This window comes from Trachypithecus francoisi, unplaced genomic scaffold, assembly GCF_009764315.1.
Source record: "Trachypithecus francoisi isolate TF-2019V2 unplaced genomic scaffold, Tfra_2.0 Lachesis_group20, whole genome shotgun sequence".
Lineage (NCBI taxonomy): Eukaryota > Metazoa > Chordata > Mammalia > Primates > Cercopithecidae > Trachypithecus > Trachypithecus francoisi.
In genome coordinates, this window is record NW_022681466.1 from 4,297,073 (window position 1) to 4,312,828 (window position 15,756).

Consider the following 15,756-nt stretch of genomic DNA (forward strand, 5'->3'; position numbering starts at 1 on the left):
CAGGCTGGAGTGCAGTGGCACCATCTCAGCTCACTGTAGCCTCTGCCTCCTGGGATTAAGTGATTCTCCTCCTACCTCAGCCTCCCAAGTAGCTGGGATTACAGGCATGTGCCACCATGCCCGGCTAATTTTTTTTTTTTTTTTAAGTAGAGACAGGGGTTTCACCGTGGTGGCCAGGCTGGTCTCAAACTCCTGACCTCAGGTGATCCACCTGCCTCAGCCTCCCAAAGTGCTGGGATTACAGGTGCATTCTCACACTTTAAATGAAGAAACCCAGGTGACAGGTCTTAGCCCAGAAAGGAGGTAGCAGCCGGGGCCTGCCTATTTTTCAGTTCCTAGATAACTCTTCTCAATTGGGCCAAGACAAGATTTTAAACTCTCCCCTAACCAAGCAGGTACAGGGAAAAAACATAAATTTAAAAAACTCTAATTGCCAAAACCACATGCCAAGAAATTATATCTTCATGAACTACTGTGAAAATATTCTTTCATTTTTAAAGATCTTACCAATAAAAAGTCAGAATTCATAACATCTCAGAGACTTCCCTAAACACATTATTTTGGAAACCTAGTTATAAACACTCAGAGTTTCTCCTAGGAGTTACACCTCACTCTCAATCAAATTTAAGATCACTAAATTTGACTGGAAATATCAGTGACAAAAGGAACATGTCCTTCAGGAAGACACGGAAAGTTAGAAGATACAGAAAAAGAAAGGTAATAGGAACCGTGAAGTTGTTTAAATGAGTCCTCTTTGCTTCCCTAGGCTTAGGCTATTCCAAGCAGTTTTAGTGCCAAGGAAAATTGGGAGTGGAATGTATGTGGCTGAGCTTATAGCGAGAACCAGCTGCTTCAGAGAAGACATGGCATCCCACACAGCCTGGCTACCCTCCCTGAGCTCCAATCGTTATGTCTAAAAATGCAATCCTCCAGAGGCTAGCCAGTGTGAAAACCCACCTACTGGGTTCACTGCCGAACTAGAGAAACCGTTCCCAGTCAACAGACAAATACATAAGCAGTAGTAAAACATGAAGTCAATGGCCAATACCTCCCTGTTCTTCAGTTCATCAAATCTTTTTCCAGAGGCACCTAAGGGAGGATGTTTAACAGGGAAAATGAGAGAAAGGGATGATTCCAAATACAAGATTAAAAGAGGACACTGAGATACCTGGAGAAGAGAGAGTGTCTTGAGGTAGAAGAAGGGGATCAAAGAGCACCTGAACTCCATCATGTTCCCAAACAGGACAAGTCCTGGGGCTGCTGATCTGGGAATGGGCACTTGGGAAGCTTGAGCTAGAAAGGAAAATCATCTCCTGCAAGACCAGTTCCACAGGAAGAGTGCCACACAGCAAATCAGACATAGAACCAATAAGGAATTCAAGATTTTAGAGTAGAAAACAAAGACACTTAGCTAATGGCCAGCGACAGCAGTTCTATAATCTATAATCCAGTTGACACCAGCTTGGCATCAGTTTCATTTTGCAAAACATGGCTTCGATAATTGCATCAGATCTGCAAGGCTGTGTAGGTAGAATTCTTATTGCCAAGTGAATTTTCCTATAAGAATAGGACATTAAGAGAAAAATCTGTTTCTTACCTGAGTGTTGTACGGCTTACGCTTCCCTGATTTGAGTACCCATTCACTTTTTCCCCCAACACTTCGGAAAGATTTACAGAAAATGCACAAATGGCACCTCACAACTGAATAATCTCCTAAAGTAAATCCACCTCTTGCTCTACCAGAAAATAATGCCTTTTCCTGGTCTTTCCACAGATACACAAAATGATAGGCAATTCTCCTACGCTAATAGACCAATGAAATTCACCAATAATGATAGTGATGACAAAGTTCACTAGTGAAGAGTATCTATAACTGCATCAGACCAATCTGGCTCAACTTTTATGTCACAAAGCTGTGAGCTGCTTTTCAGTTGCCATGGACCCTCAGGTCATGTAACCTCAGCATGCCCAGATGAACCAAGTGTAAAACTGCAGGGGGAACCTAAGTGCTGGGACAGAGAAGTAGGACTGAATTAAGAAGCGGATACCACATGACTGGATCCAGGATCCAATCAGATTGAACTTTGGCATCACCCCATGGCAGGATCCAATCAGATAATGCCTCCTAACATCACCTCATTGCAAGATCCAATCAGATCACACCTCATTACTTATGTTTATAAAACCCAACCCAACCCCTAGCTGAAGGAGAGAGATTTGGGCATTCCCTCCTGTCTCCCTGCCAGTTGACTTGACTCCCAATAAAGCTGTTCTTCTCTCAAAAGCCAGTGCCATGGTATTGGCCTCTGTGTGCGTCGGGCAGCAAGCCCATTGATGTTTGGTAACATTTCAACTACCTCCCCCAGAACATACTGTATATTTAAATAAGGCAATTAACAATTAGTAAGAGAATCAACTGATTCACTTTTAACTACCTTCTCTTTAGCCTACATAGGATGCTACGAAGAAAAGAAAAAAAGCTCAACTTGACAGCTGAGTGGGGACAACTGACACAGAGAAGCCCAAGATCTTGAACAACACTGGGGGCATGGAGCCATCTGGGGTGTGATGAAATATAACTTATAGACCCCTTGCCTTTCAAACACACACACATACACACACACACACACACTTTGCATAAAATGTCAAAAGGCTCGTGAGCCCTTTGGTACTCATGCATGGAGCCCAGATATAAAGAACTCCTGGTCTGATTTCTAGAATTTACTCAACAATATAACTGTCCACACAGACGCAGATACTAAAATGCTCTATGCCACATTCTTTGTAATAGCAAAGCCTCAGAATTAACCTCATGGGCATCCAGGGGGGGCTAACTAGGTAGCATCACGGCCAACAACAAGAATGGGATGGATCTATGAGAGCCACAGGGAACAAATACCCAAGGGTGCAAAAACACACAATACAGAGCAATGGGTCAGGTGTGATTATATAAACATAGTAATTCTGAAAGGATGCACAAGAAACTAGAAACGATGTTTGTGTCTGAGATGGGGGGACTGGACCATAAGGGATTTGAAGGTGGAAGGAAAATTACTTTTAACCCATGTCATTATATTTTTAATTAAAAGAAAGCTAACTGGAGATGGATGGATGGATGGATGGATGGATGGATGGGAGAGAGAATGTAAGAAAGAGAGACTGATGGATTTAAAGGAACTTCTTCTGGTCTACCTAAGTCCCAAAATATCCCCAGCCTTGAGAATAGCTGAAATCAGAAAACATTGCACACTAAGACATGAATAGGAAAGTATCTCATAAATGCCTTTCCCAGCTCAGGCTGCCATCACTGCTGCTGCTTCTCAGAGCAGCTGAACTCCTCTCCCAGAGTGTGGCCTTTCTAGCTGTTCCTCTGGCCGAACCAATTATGGGACATTACAACAGCAGCACCAATATTATGTTTTAAAGGCTAATGTTACTCACTAAATACCCATTAAACCAGTCTCCTTGCTCCATTTACAGCAAGCTTAAGGGCAAATCCAGATGGTATAAATAATGCATATTCAGGCTCCATCTGCATGAAGCCAGTCATCAAATAGCCATTATCAGTTCTGGAGTCCTCAGCTGCCTGACACCCACAGGTGTGTCCAGGTGAGAAGAACAGCAACCTTTCAAGAGATGGCTGGGAGATCATCTTTGTGCTTCCCCAAGAGCCTGCATTTGCCTTTGTAGCTGAACAGCTAGCAACGGTTACAAGGGTTGCTTGGTAACCTGGTAACAGGCTGTGCCTAGTGCCTAGTGTTCTGGAGCAGGGGGACAGGATTACATCTCCCTCCCACACACCTCACTCCCCCACCACATAACTCTGGGTTGGCCAAGACCCAGCAGTCCCCAGAGGCTGTTCTGCAGAGCCAACTCCCCTGACCCTGTCCCTGGCTGTGGCTCCACTGGAAAATGTCCATCTAAGGGTTTGCCAATTTTTACCTTTTTTGATTGACAGGCACTGAATTCACTGCACCACCTTCCCCCGACCCACCAGCCCATGGCCCTGAAGATAAAAAAATCAGATAAAGCCTGGCCAACTTTTATATCCTAAAGAAGGCTCAGAATCAGGATTGTAAGGTCTTCAAAGGGGCACCTAGGAGCCCAGCACAGTCATGTTAGTGAAAATAGACAGAAAAGGCCTGTGGCCTTGTGTTCAGGACTCAGCATGAAAAATGACAAGTTTTACTTTAATACAGTGCTCTACTGTGTCACCAGACAGTCCTTGACTATGTTCCAGTAAAAAGAGAAGATGACACCTAAGGTGTTCTGATGAGTAAAAGTGACAAGTGTGATTGGAGGCAGGAGGAAGATTTGTCGTTCTAACCCTCTATCATTCAAGCTCACATTGGATGAAATTTTTACTTCCTGGCTCCATTCCACATAGGAAGCTGTGGGAGGCAGTGAGGATTAACCCAAGTGGAGAAGACATTTGAGTTCTCCATGAATAATTCATGCAGGACATAATCTGAACACAGATATCAGAGCCCTGGTTGCAGCATAGCTGTAACTTTTGTACATTTGCTCTCCCTAAGGGCTAGATATCATCTTAGCATAGAGATGGCAAAAAGATCCAATTAAAATGCCAGCATGGAAATGGGAAAGGACTGTTCTCCCTGTAATCACTCCTGTGAACACAGTGACCGGTCACCAATTTGTTTTTCCTTAATTCACTCAGGAGAGCACTCCACATAAGTGAGGAGGGGCCCATTCTCCACAGCATCTTGGCATGGTCTTCGTCCCCAGGGTCTTGCAGGATTAAATGAGGGAACTTCTTACATAAATCCAAAGGGGAAAAAAAGGCATCCAACTCTCCTCATGCTCCTTGGCCCTTAAACTAGCCAAGTGCCCTTAGTAAACAATGAGGGGCAAGAAGGAGAGGGTCTGACTGTGAGGTTGGAAAACAATGTATTGCATTCCTTCTTCAACGACTTCTCAAAGGACAACAGCCATTCTGCCTCTCTCCCCACTGAGCTTCAGTAATTGCTATCTGATTCCTATTGAGGGATGCGTTCCCTCTAACTCTGAGAAAAGGCATGACTATGCTGTCAGCGTCTTTAGCTTTTCTGGCTCCAAACTGAATCAGTGAGATAAACATCCACAGTTGGCCGGGTGCGGTGGCTCAGGCCTGTAATTCCAGCACTTTGGGAAGCCAAGGCGGGCAGATCTCCTGAAGTCAGGAGTTCAAGACCAGCCTGGCCAAACTGGTGAAACAGCATCTCTACTAGAAGTACAAAAAATTAGCCATGCGTGGACTTGTAGTCCCAGCTACTTGGGAAGCGGAGGCAGGAGAATCCCTTGAACCTGAAAGGTGGAGGTTGCAGTGAGCCGAGATCGCGCCATTGCACTCCAGCCTGAGCGACAGAGCAAGACTGTCTCGGAAAAGAAAAAAAAAAAAAATCCACAGCAGTCTCCCCAGGTAAATCAAAAAGATGTAAATTACAACACAAATGAAAAGGAGTATTCAGAGTTCAAGCCCCACCACCATCAGAGTGACCCCTCTGTCCACCTGTGCAAGTTGAAGACATGATCAATAGGTACCGTTACCTCCTGTAGACTAAGCACGTGGTTTGGACAACAAATGAGAAATGAAGGTTCTGGGCCAGATGCCAGTTTAGCTCCAGGCAGTCGTAGGGTGAGTGATTCAGAGGGACAGGACAGTGCCAGGCATTTCTCTCACTATTCATCCTACCACCAGCCCCCACGTCCATATTGCCTGACTCAGCTCAGCGTCTACAGCAAAGAGCTTGCCTGAAAGAAGCCCAGCTCTACCTATCCGGATGGAAAGTTCACTCTCAGGGAAGAGCAGCGCGGGACCCTCAGGATCAGATTTCTTCTTCATCAATGTAGAGCCGAAGTTCAGTGCCAGGGCCGTCTGGGGGTCTTCTGCTGCACCCTGAAACAAGAAGTGGTAAGAAGCGGTAACATCACTATAGCACCACTACTATGTTAATTCCCCAGATGCTTCTGGTTCACGGGCACTGAGGGAACTTGCCAATCTCTACCAAGACCACCACAGCTGAGCCAGTCCTCCGGCCAACCCAGTTGCCAGGCCAAGCTGTGTCTTCAGGAAGATGACAAACTTTCCAGGTATAGAACTTCAGTGGTTACAAAAAAAGAAAAAACAACACGATCTAAAAAGTCAGTGCTGATCCTAAAAATGGGGAAAATATATACCAGGAAAGACTGGGGCTCAAACACCAAAACCCCACTGCAAGCATCACTGCTGCATACACCCAAAACCCCACTGCAAGCATCATTGCCGCACACACCCAAAAGCCCACTGCAAGCATCATTGCCGCACACACACAAAACCCCACTGCAAGCATCATTGCCGCACACACACAAAACCCCACTGCAAGCGTCGTCACCGCCAGGCAAATGAGCAAAGAAGTCGGTTTCTGATCTATCAAAAGAAGTCTGTATGGCAGGTTCACATGAATGGCAGCCTCAGTACAGGAACCATGGTCAACTTATTTAGGAATTCACCATCTCCACGTCTTCACGTGTCTTACGAGATCAAAAGAGGAGATCCAAACAAAAGCATCTCAACGGAAGGAAGCAGTGCGAGTTGCAGAGAATGCACACGTATTTAGAGTTAATCCAGAGGACCTTAAAACAATCATGTCATTCTTCTGCTTTATCCTAACTCGTTAAGCACTGATCAGTTTGACCGTTTCTCATTAACCAGGCAAAATCGTCCACTTGATCCCCACGTTAATTTGACAAATATTAATTAACTGCCAACTCTGTGGCTAGTGAACGAGACACAGCTCTCTTCTGAAGCTTGTGTTCCGCTTAGGAGTAAATAAATGAACCCATAATGGGGTGGTAAGCTTCTCTTCCAAAGGCATCATCTGGAAGCCCCAACCCCGCTGACCACTTACAGATGCACAGGATCTCAACAGGAACAACGAGGCAGAGGAGAGACTCAACCAACTACACAAGCACCTCCACTTTCACCCAAATGCCTCAAAGCTAAGGGAAGGGAGGCAGAATCATCTCAATCAGCAAAAAATAGTAGAGATTTCTTGAAAAGTAGGTGTCTCTGTCCGTTCAGGCTGCCATAAAATAAAATACTATCAACTGGGCAGCTTTTGTTTTGTTTTGTTTTGTTTTTTGACAGAGTTTCACTCTGTCACCCAGGCTGGAGTGCAGTGGTGCGATCTCAGCTCACAGCAACCTCCGCCCCACTGTGTTCAAGCAATTCTCCTGCATCAGCCTCCTGAGTAGCTGGGATTACAGGCGCTCACCACCACGCCTGGCTAATTTTTGCATTTTTAGTGGAGATAGGGTTTCACCATGTTGGCCGGGCTGGTCTCAAACTCCTGACCTCAAGTGATCCACCTGCCTCGGCCTCCCAAAGTGCTGGGATTACAGGCATGAGCCACTGCGCCCAGCCAGCTTTTAAACAACAGAAATGTATCACAGTTACTGGAGGCAGGAAATTCCAATCAAGGTACCAGCAGAGTCAGTGACTGGTGAGAGCCTGCTTCTTGGTTCACGACAGCACAGGCTAACCATGGAAGGGGCAACGGGTCTCTTTCACGCGTCTTTTATTACAGCATTAATCCCACTCATGAGGGTTCTATCCCCTTAATCCAATGATCACCCAAAGGTCCCGCCTCCTAATACAATCACTGTAGCGGTTAGGATTTCAGCATAGGCATCCTGAGGGGACGCAAACGTTTTCAGGCCACAGCATCAAGCAAAAATCAGTCCAAACAAACAGAAGTTTTCGTTTAAAATATGTGTCTCTAATACAGGAGAGGAGAGAGCTTATAATCTAATCACATAAATGCATCTATTTATTTAAAAAAATACTAAAACAATTTTCTTGGATTAGTTCCTTTCATGAAGGAATCTCACAAAAGGGATACCAGGCTGCTGTGACTGACACACACATACACACACACACACACACACACACACACACACACATATCTTTTTTCATTGTCATGATCAGAGTTAAGAAACAGAACCTAATGATTCAGAACTTTTATTTCATTATCTGCTTCCAACCAAATGTTGAAAATGAACACACAAGCCCTTCCTCCTATCTGTTCTCATTTGTCTAGACATCACTATTGTCATCATTTATTTGCAATGTCCTCTATGAACATCCTTTAAGAAAGGTGCCAACACCCCCTTTTAATTTTGTTTAAACTAAACCCCCAAAAAAGCCTCCTGCCCCTCTTTGAGCTACCCTTGTACAAGTTTTCAGGCCCCTTTGGGTATCCACCTCTTCTGTCACATAGAGGCAGCTGCCCTGCAGTATCATGGTCAAGGTAGACCTACAGATGGCCAGAATCCTGGGAACAGAGAGGCTTTGGGAAGGCCAGTCTCTGCCTCTTCAGAAACCCCCCTCCCTAACCCTGCTGACACCCGGTGTCTGTGTGATATGCCACAGGCCATGGAGTCACAGCTCTTTGTTTGTTTATATGCTTTAATTATTTCTAATTCTACATCTCCTGCTGACATCCAAGGAATCATTGCAGCAATAAAAGATATGTTTCACCATGAAAGTATGTCAGCTGATTTTCCTTCGTCGCCTTTCTTTTTATAATGTGATTGATGCGTAACTGGGGGAAGGAATAGAAGGAGAACCATTTCATTACAGCAGAAATGCCACAGCATTAATATGCTTTAAGCTGCAACTGTGTATTTGATTGAAGCCCATCTGGTAAGGTGCAGCTTGCAGAGACCCTGGTTTTCATTTAGAACATTTGTTTTCGATTATGTGATTTTTGTCCCCTGCAACCCAGAGGACATAGAGCACTGGGCATTTTGGAATGTCATAACTGGGGGGCTGAGGATGCTGCTGGTATCACTAGTGGGTAGAGACCATGGATGCTATGAAACATCCAACAATGCATAGAACAGCCCCCACAACAGAGAATGAGCCAGGGCCAGGCACAGTGGCTCATGCCTATAATCCCAGCACTTCTGGAGGCCGAGGCAGGAGAATCACTTGAGCCCAGGAGTTCGAGACCAGCCTGGGCAACATAGTGAGGCCCCATTTCTTAAAAAAAAAAATTAGTCAGGTATGATGGCACATGCCTGTAGTCCCAAGCTACCTGGGAGGCTGCAGCAGGAGGACTGCTTAAGCCCACGAAGGCGAGGCTGCAGTGGGCCAAGATTGTACTACTGCACTCCAGACTGGGCAACAGAGAGCAACCCTGTCGCAAAAAAAAAAAAAGCCAGCAAAATGTCTATAGGGCTGAGCTTAAGATACCTGCTTTAGAAAGAATTCAGATGGTCAATCAGGACGCCGCAGCTCCCTGTAATGCTGGAAACTCACATACCCTCTTTTTACTGTAAAGAGAAGAATTTTGCTAGTTTCTCTAGGAAGCCTCCCTGCCCACCTTCACGCATTCCATACATTTCTATTAAGCGTCAACTCTGTATCAGAGCTGCTCCGGGTCCTGGCAATTCAAAACAGCCATGTCTCCTATCCTCAGGAATCCTACATTCTCCTTCAAGAGACAGATAGTAAACCCATCATAATAAACTAAAAAATAAGAGCGCCAGGTAGTGATAATGCCAAAAGAAAAATAAGCCATATCTGTAATTCACAGCCATCCTAGAATATTACCTGGCACAAACCAGAACCCAGCCCGTATAATACAGGCTGGGTTCTGGTTTGTGCCAGGCAATGTTCCAAGCATTTTACATGTACTAGCCCATTATTAACTGTAAAGATGGAGCGTTCCTTTAGGGAAGATGCAGAGAGAGGTCTTTGTGGGAAGATGGTGTTTGTTCTTCCCTTTCAGGTCTTTGCCCAAACACTGACTCCCTCTTCCCCTCCAACTCTTTTCGCCTTTCTATCAATCTTTGTGGGTTGCATTGCTTTATTTCAGTGTTTTGGGGGCAGGGAGAGGGGCACTAAGAAAATCCCACCCTAACTTCACTTAGAAGCTGCCCTTTTAAAAGCTAGACAGAGATCCAGTATCTCCACCTGTACCCACTCCCACCTGTACCCCCTCCTTCCCCCATGTGCTCCATCCAACATTTAGCCTTCAGAACAACCAGGGTCAGCTATGCGGCGTGGGAGCTGCAGAGAGTATCTCCGGAGTAACGCCAAGGACAGCTCCTTCGCTATCTCCACACCTGGCAACACCTCCACACGCCTCTGATCCCAGGTACTGGCCTCCCAGGGCTCTTTTTAGACACCTTTTCAGGATTCTCAACATTCCCCCAACTCTCAGTTATTGATAGGGAAGAGGAATACATCCCTCTGAATTTCAAGAAACAGCGTGGAGGGAGGTGCCAAGCTCTGCTTTGCTAGCTTTATCATCGTGTCCCTGGTGGTAGGGGAAACTCAGAAGTCCTGCTGTGGCAAAGTGGCTCTCAACCTGCTGGGCTGACACGCCACCGCCTCCCCCCACCCCGCCATGGAGCCCCATCTGCTCACTGGGCATGGGGACTGCAGGTGGGGGGCACTGGAGCTCTTTACCAGGAAGCCTTAAATAAATACAGCCTTGGCCTGTGCAGAAGGAACCAAGGTCCTCAGGGAGAAATTCCTTCTCTATATCCCTCTCTTCTTTACTTGATACTGTTCTTTACATTTCTGGTTTGTTTGGTTTGATTTGGTTTTTCCATCTCTGCAATGCCCTTCTATCCACGTTACCTCACTCAATCCTTGTAACCCTGCAAGGTTGGCAAAGTGCGAGCGTGATCCTTCTTAGGGCAAACACGTGACCACTGCAAGCTGTTCTTGACTTTCCACAGCAGCCCCAACAGTCTGCTCTGCTGCCCATCAGAGGGTCAGTGAGTCACTCTTTCCAGTCTCCACAACACACAGTGCTTCAGGTAGGCCTCCAGGGCTTTGAATAGTTCAAGTGTGCTATGTCACCTTGCAGCTCCCAAATGTCAAGTGTCAAATACAAGGACTCTTTCTCCAGCTGCAAGGTCACTCCCTCTCCTTCTCCAGTGTTCCCTCTCCTGAGTCCCTTTCCCTGTCCTTCTTCCCATATCCCCATCCACTCCAAATCCAGCTCAGTACCGAAAGCAGGGTGTGGGCTAATGGAGGCACGAGGTACCACCCACCCACCACCAAGGACCACGGAACCTGAGACTCCCGTCCTCTTAGGATGGAATTATTATCATAATGATTCTTCTTCTTGGTGTGGGGCCAATCCCTGGCTCAGAAAAAACAGCGCAACTTCCACCCACTTTAGAAAGGCCATGCAGAAAGGCAGGAGCTGGAGAAGAAGGAAAGCACTTTCCAGAAAAAAAAAAAAAAAAAAAGAGAGAGGAAGTAGAGAGAAAAGAAAAGAAAGATGATGAAATAATGTGAAGGAGGAGAGGCAGGCAGGAGGTAGGGAAGCAGCCCTGCAATATGCCTTTGTGAAACCAGAAAGGCTTCACAAAACAATACATACATCTCCTTCGAGAAAGAAAATCCTGGGGCTGTGCAGTGTCGCCTGCTGTCCCAGGCAGGAGAGCAACTGCTGGTGGCTGATGGCTCCAGATTCCCCAAAAAGAAACAAGTCACCTGAGAAACAGGCCAGAGCATCACTGAAGGGACACAGTTGTCTGCATATTAAGTCTACAAGGGCAAACTAAGGCCCCCCTCTGCAAAGCACATTGGGTGTCCTAGCACTGCAGACCCTGCAGCCCCTCAAAACTTGCTGCAAGCAGCTTGGTGCCTCTGCTCCAAGTCCCAGTACCAACCTTCAATAGGACTTAAGTCCCATCACCTCCTCTCTGGTTCTTCCTCTCTGGGGTGAGTCATTGCTATTAACAACCATGTCTGAGGATGGCAAAGCAGAGCAACGTGTGATGCTTGCCAGCATCTGGGAGGCAGACCTGACCTCCGCCAAACCTGCACACACCTTCTATCACATGGATTCAGGATCAGGGAGCTCTGCTCATTTTCTTCTGAGGTTTCATTCAACAAGGGCTGTGATGGCCCTCTACTTCGCTGGCCCATGGAGGGCAGTCTCTTCATTTTTTAAAATTCTGCATTTGTTATTTTTATTTTTGAGAGAGGGAGTCTCACTCTGTTGCCCAGGCTAGAGTGCAGTGGTGTGATCTTGGCTCACTGCAACCTCTGCCTCCCTAATTAAAGTGATTCTCCTGTCTCAGCCTCCCAGGTAGCTGGGATTACAGGTGCCCGCCACCATGCCTGGCTAATATTTGTATTTTTAGTAGAGACGGGGTTTCACCATATTGGCCAGGCTGGTCTCAAACTCCTGACCTCAAGTGATCCGAGGGAGGCAGTCTCTGTAACTGAAGCTTGTCAACAAGTCAGAGCTCCCTGAGGAAGGGCCAAGGGCAAGGTCAGGGGATTAACTGGTGCCCCCTGCCAGCCACAGCTACATGGAGGCCAAGAGTTACACGCCAGTGGAGAAGGGTACAGGGATCTCAAGAGGAACCACCCCAGGGACTCAAGACCTGTGGCTGCCAGGGAAGGGGCTGGCGGGTGGCCTGCCTGAGGCCCAGCATAGGTGCTGCCTCCTCCCATTCCCCAGCCTCTGCCTCCTGCCATCCTCACTTAACCCCAGACACACAAGGCAACATTCAATAATTGATGCTGTTTTTATTACTGAGAAGTTGCCATAATAATGACACTCGTAACACAATCTTTTAAATTATTCCACATAATGGAAAAAAAATTAAATGTCGCCCCTGATCAACAGTCAGAATATGGATGGTGCTTACATAACAGATGACCTTCTCTCCTCGGGAGCCCGGCAGCAGGCGGCTGCCCAGGGCCAGGCTGGCTCCCGGTGATGAGCAGCCAGCTAAGAAGCAAACAGGGACACGGAGTGGCACAGACACTGAGGCAGAGGGTACAGTCCTGCCTCGGGTATCAGGCAGGTCACTGCTGTCTTCTTTGCCCTGGTTAACCTATATATTCAGGGATCATGGGTCACAGTCAGAATCCCTAAAGACAAGGAGGATCACAGCTTAAGTACTTGGGCCGTCCTGGTTTTTTAACACAATTCTTACCTTGTCCAAAGCACTAGGATTTTACCTCTAACTAGACTTCAGTTCATTCCTCTTATAGCAATAATGCTACATCCAATGAGTGGACAGCAAGGCAGGTTTTCAAGCTTTGAATTATTCTATACTTGAGGTTTTTAAATCTTGGCCAAAGAAGCCTGAGCTCCCTCCTCCAGGAAGCCTTCCTAGATTTACCCAACCTAGTATGGATCAAATGCACTCCCTTCCATCCTCCCCTGGCACCCTGAATAGGCTTTAACTTTTCAGTTCTCTTTTTTTTTTTTTTTTTTGAGACAGTCTTGTTCTGTCGCCCAAATGGAGTGCAGTGGTGCAGTCTCGGCTCACTGCAACCTCTGTCTCACAGGTTCAAGCAATTCTCTGCCTCAGCCTCTCGAGTAGTTGACACTACAAGTGTGCAACACCATGTCTGGCTAATTTTTTTTTTAAAGTAGAGATGAGGTTTCACCATGTTGGCCAGGCTGGTCTAACACTCCTGACCTCAAGTGATCCATTCTCCGCAGCCTCCCAAAGTGCTGGGATTATAGGTGTGAGCCACTGCACCCAGCTGACTTTCCAGTTTTCTTAACTATCGCAAAGCCATGAGGCTCAAAATGGCAGCTGTGTCTCGTGTCCCTACTGTCAGCGCCCAGCACATGGTCTGTGTTCAATAATTCAACTAATTTACCTGAATGAACTAAATGACAGAGGCTCCAAAATAAGTGGAAAATGTTGCATAATACAGAACATACCGATCTAGGGTAACCAAAAGTGGTTAGGCCCTGAGAAAAGAGAGGATTGGTGCAGAGAGGGGAAGAAAAGGCTTAAAAGAATTAAAGATGTTCTAGCTAATGCCAAACAGCGTGAGGTTCCATCCACCCCTGCTGTCTATCCTCTTGATGATTAAGATAATCAATATCAGCCCTGCGACCACATGAGGACGGGTAGATAGCTATCCCGTGACTCTCCACTGAAAGCTTCCATTTCCATCCCCCCTTCTGGCAGAAATAGAGTGGGACAGCCTAGCTCACTCCTTTTGAAGATAAGATCTTTCCACCCTGAAGCCCATGATCCCTCCAACGCCGTATCTTCCAGCTTCCTCCCCATCTCCTTCATGACCTTACCATGAAGCTTCACAATGGTGGAAGTTAATTACAAACTTCTAGCTATATTTAAGCTACATAAGTACACCATTACTCAAACTATCTTGTACGAGACAAAACCTTTTCCAAGCCCTGATGCCAAAGTTCTCTTCATAATCAAGCGTATCTACCCACATAAACACAGATTGTAAAGCATTCCACAGCTCTGCAGAGATACAGTTCTATGAGAATCTGCAGACAGCCCTCCAGTAGCCATTCCAGGTAAGCAGCCCTGAGCTTGTATTCCAAAGAGCTAGGGCTCCTACTAGCACAGCTGACAGAGAGATAGGGCTTGGCAGAGTTTTCCAAAGTATTATGCTTTTTCTTTTAGCTCAAAAAGATCATTTTCCTTAAAACAGTAATAGAAATCTGAAGGAACACAAGTAACTGAAGTATAATGAAGTATTTCTTTTCTAATCCTCGACGATTATCCAACACTCTTAATCTAATCCTAGACTTAGTCCAAGAGTTTATTAAAATGCACCCATATAATCCACTCTGAGCTTTTTCTGACTTCTCAACAGACTGAGAACCTCCAGCTGGTGTTTCTCAATAAAGTTTTTCTGACCTATGTTATCCGTTTGGAGGATATTAGATGCCTTCAAAAGTCCATCAAAAGCCACAATTTCTCTTTCCTAAAAATGTGTATGTATCATGCAACTATTGCTGGGTAGCAAACACCCCAAACCTTAGTGGTTTAAAAAAACTGCCAGTTATTATTGTTCTGTGGTCAACTGGGCATGGCTGCTCACCCACCTGGGCTCACTGGTGCATCTGAGGTCAGCTGGTGGCTCATCCTGGGGCTGGATAGTCTAAGATGGCACATGCACCTGGCAGCCAGCAGGCAGTTGGCCAGGAGTGGACTGGAAAACACTGATTCTTCTTGGTGGGGCCTGTCATCTTCCAGCAGACTAGATGGAGCTCATTCGTAGGCTAACCTCAGCACCCAATGCCAAGTGCTTTTCAAGTCTCCGCATCACAGAGGTCAAAGCATCATCCCACTGGCCAAAGCAAGTCAATGGGTATCCACATTGAAGGGGTGGATGACTCAATGGTACTTTTTGTTGGGAGGGCCTGCAATGTCACATTGTCAGGTATGGATTCTGATGGGGGAAATTTCTGACTGTTTTGCCATTTATTGCAGTACATATGCACAGACATACAAAATGTTGTGTGTAACGTGAGGAACCCCAGGAACTCCCTGCAGCTGTCCATGGATCCAGACTAGAAACAATTGCTTTAGCTTAAACCCACAAACTCAATCTCAATCACCTAAAACAGGGCTTCTCCAATGGGGACCCAAGGATACATTCTTCGAGGTCTGAAAGTTTTCTATAGATTTTTTAAAATTTCGGCCAGGTGCCGTGGCTCACGCCTGTAATCCTAGCACTTTTGGAGGCCAAAAGCAGACAGATTACCTCAGGTCAGAAGTTCGAGAACAGTCTGGCCAACATGGAAAAAACCCCATCTCTACTAAAAACATAAAAATTAGCCAGGCATGGTAGTGCACACCTGTAGTCCCAGCTACTTGGGAGGCTGAGGCAGGAGAATCGCTTGAACCCAGGAGACGGAGGTTGCAGTGAGCCAAGATGGTGGTGCCACATCACTCCAGCCTGGGCAACAAAGCAAGACTCTGTCTCAAAAACAAAAAACAAAAAAAAAACAA

The 15,756-nt window shown here is 46.1% G+C and overlaps 1 protein-coding gene across 7 annotated transcripts in view; it reads right to left on the reverse strand.

Annotated features, from left to right (window-relative positions):
* The window catches only part of SLC39A11 (solute carrier family 39 member 11), a 453,549-nt gene that overhangs the window by 303,234 nt on the left and 134,559 nt on the right, over positions 1 to 15,756 (reverse strand). For 6 of the 7 annotated variants that reach the window (XM_033181989.1, XM_033181990.1, XM_033181992.1 and 3 more), the window contains one exon: positions 5,752 to 5,896. In XM_033181989.1, coding sequence (XP_033037880.1) covers positions 5,752 to 5,896 — 145 coding nt within the window. The remainder of the gene's footprint in view (positions 1 to 5,751; positions 5,897 to 15,756) is intronic. The other variant, XM_033181993.1, reaches the window with a different exon arrangement.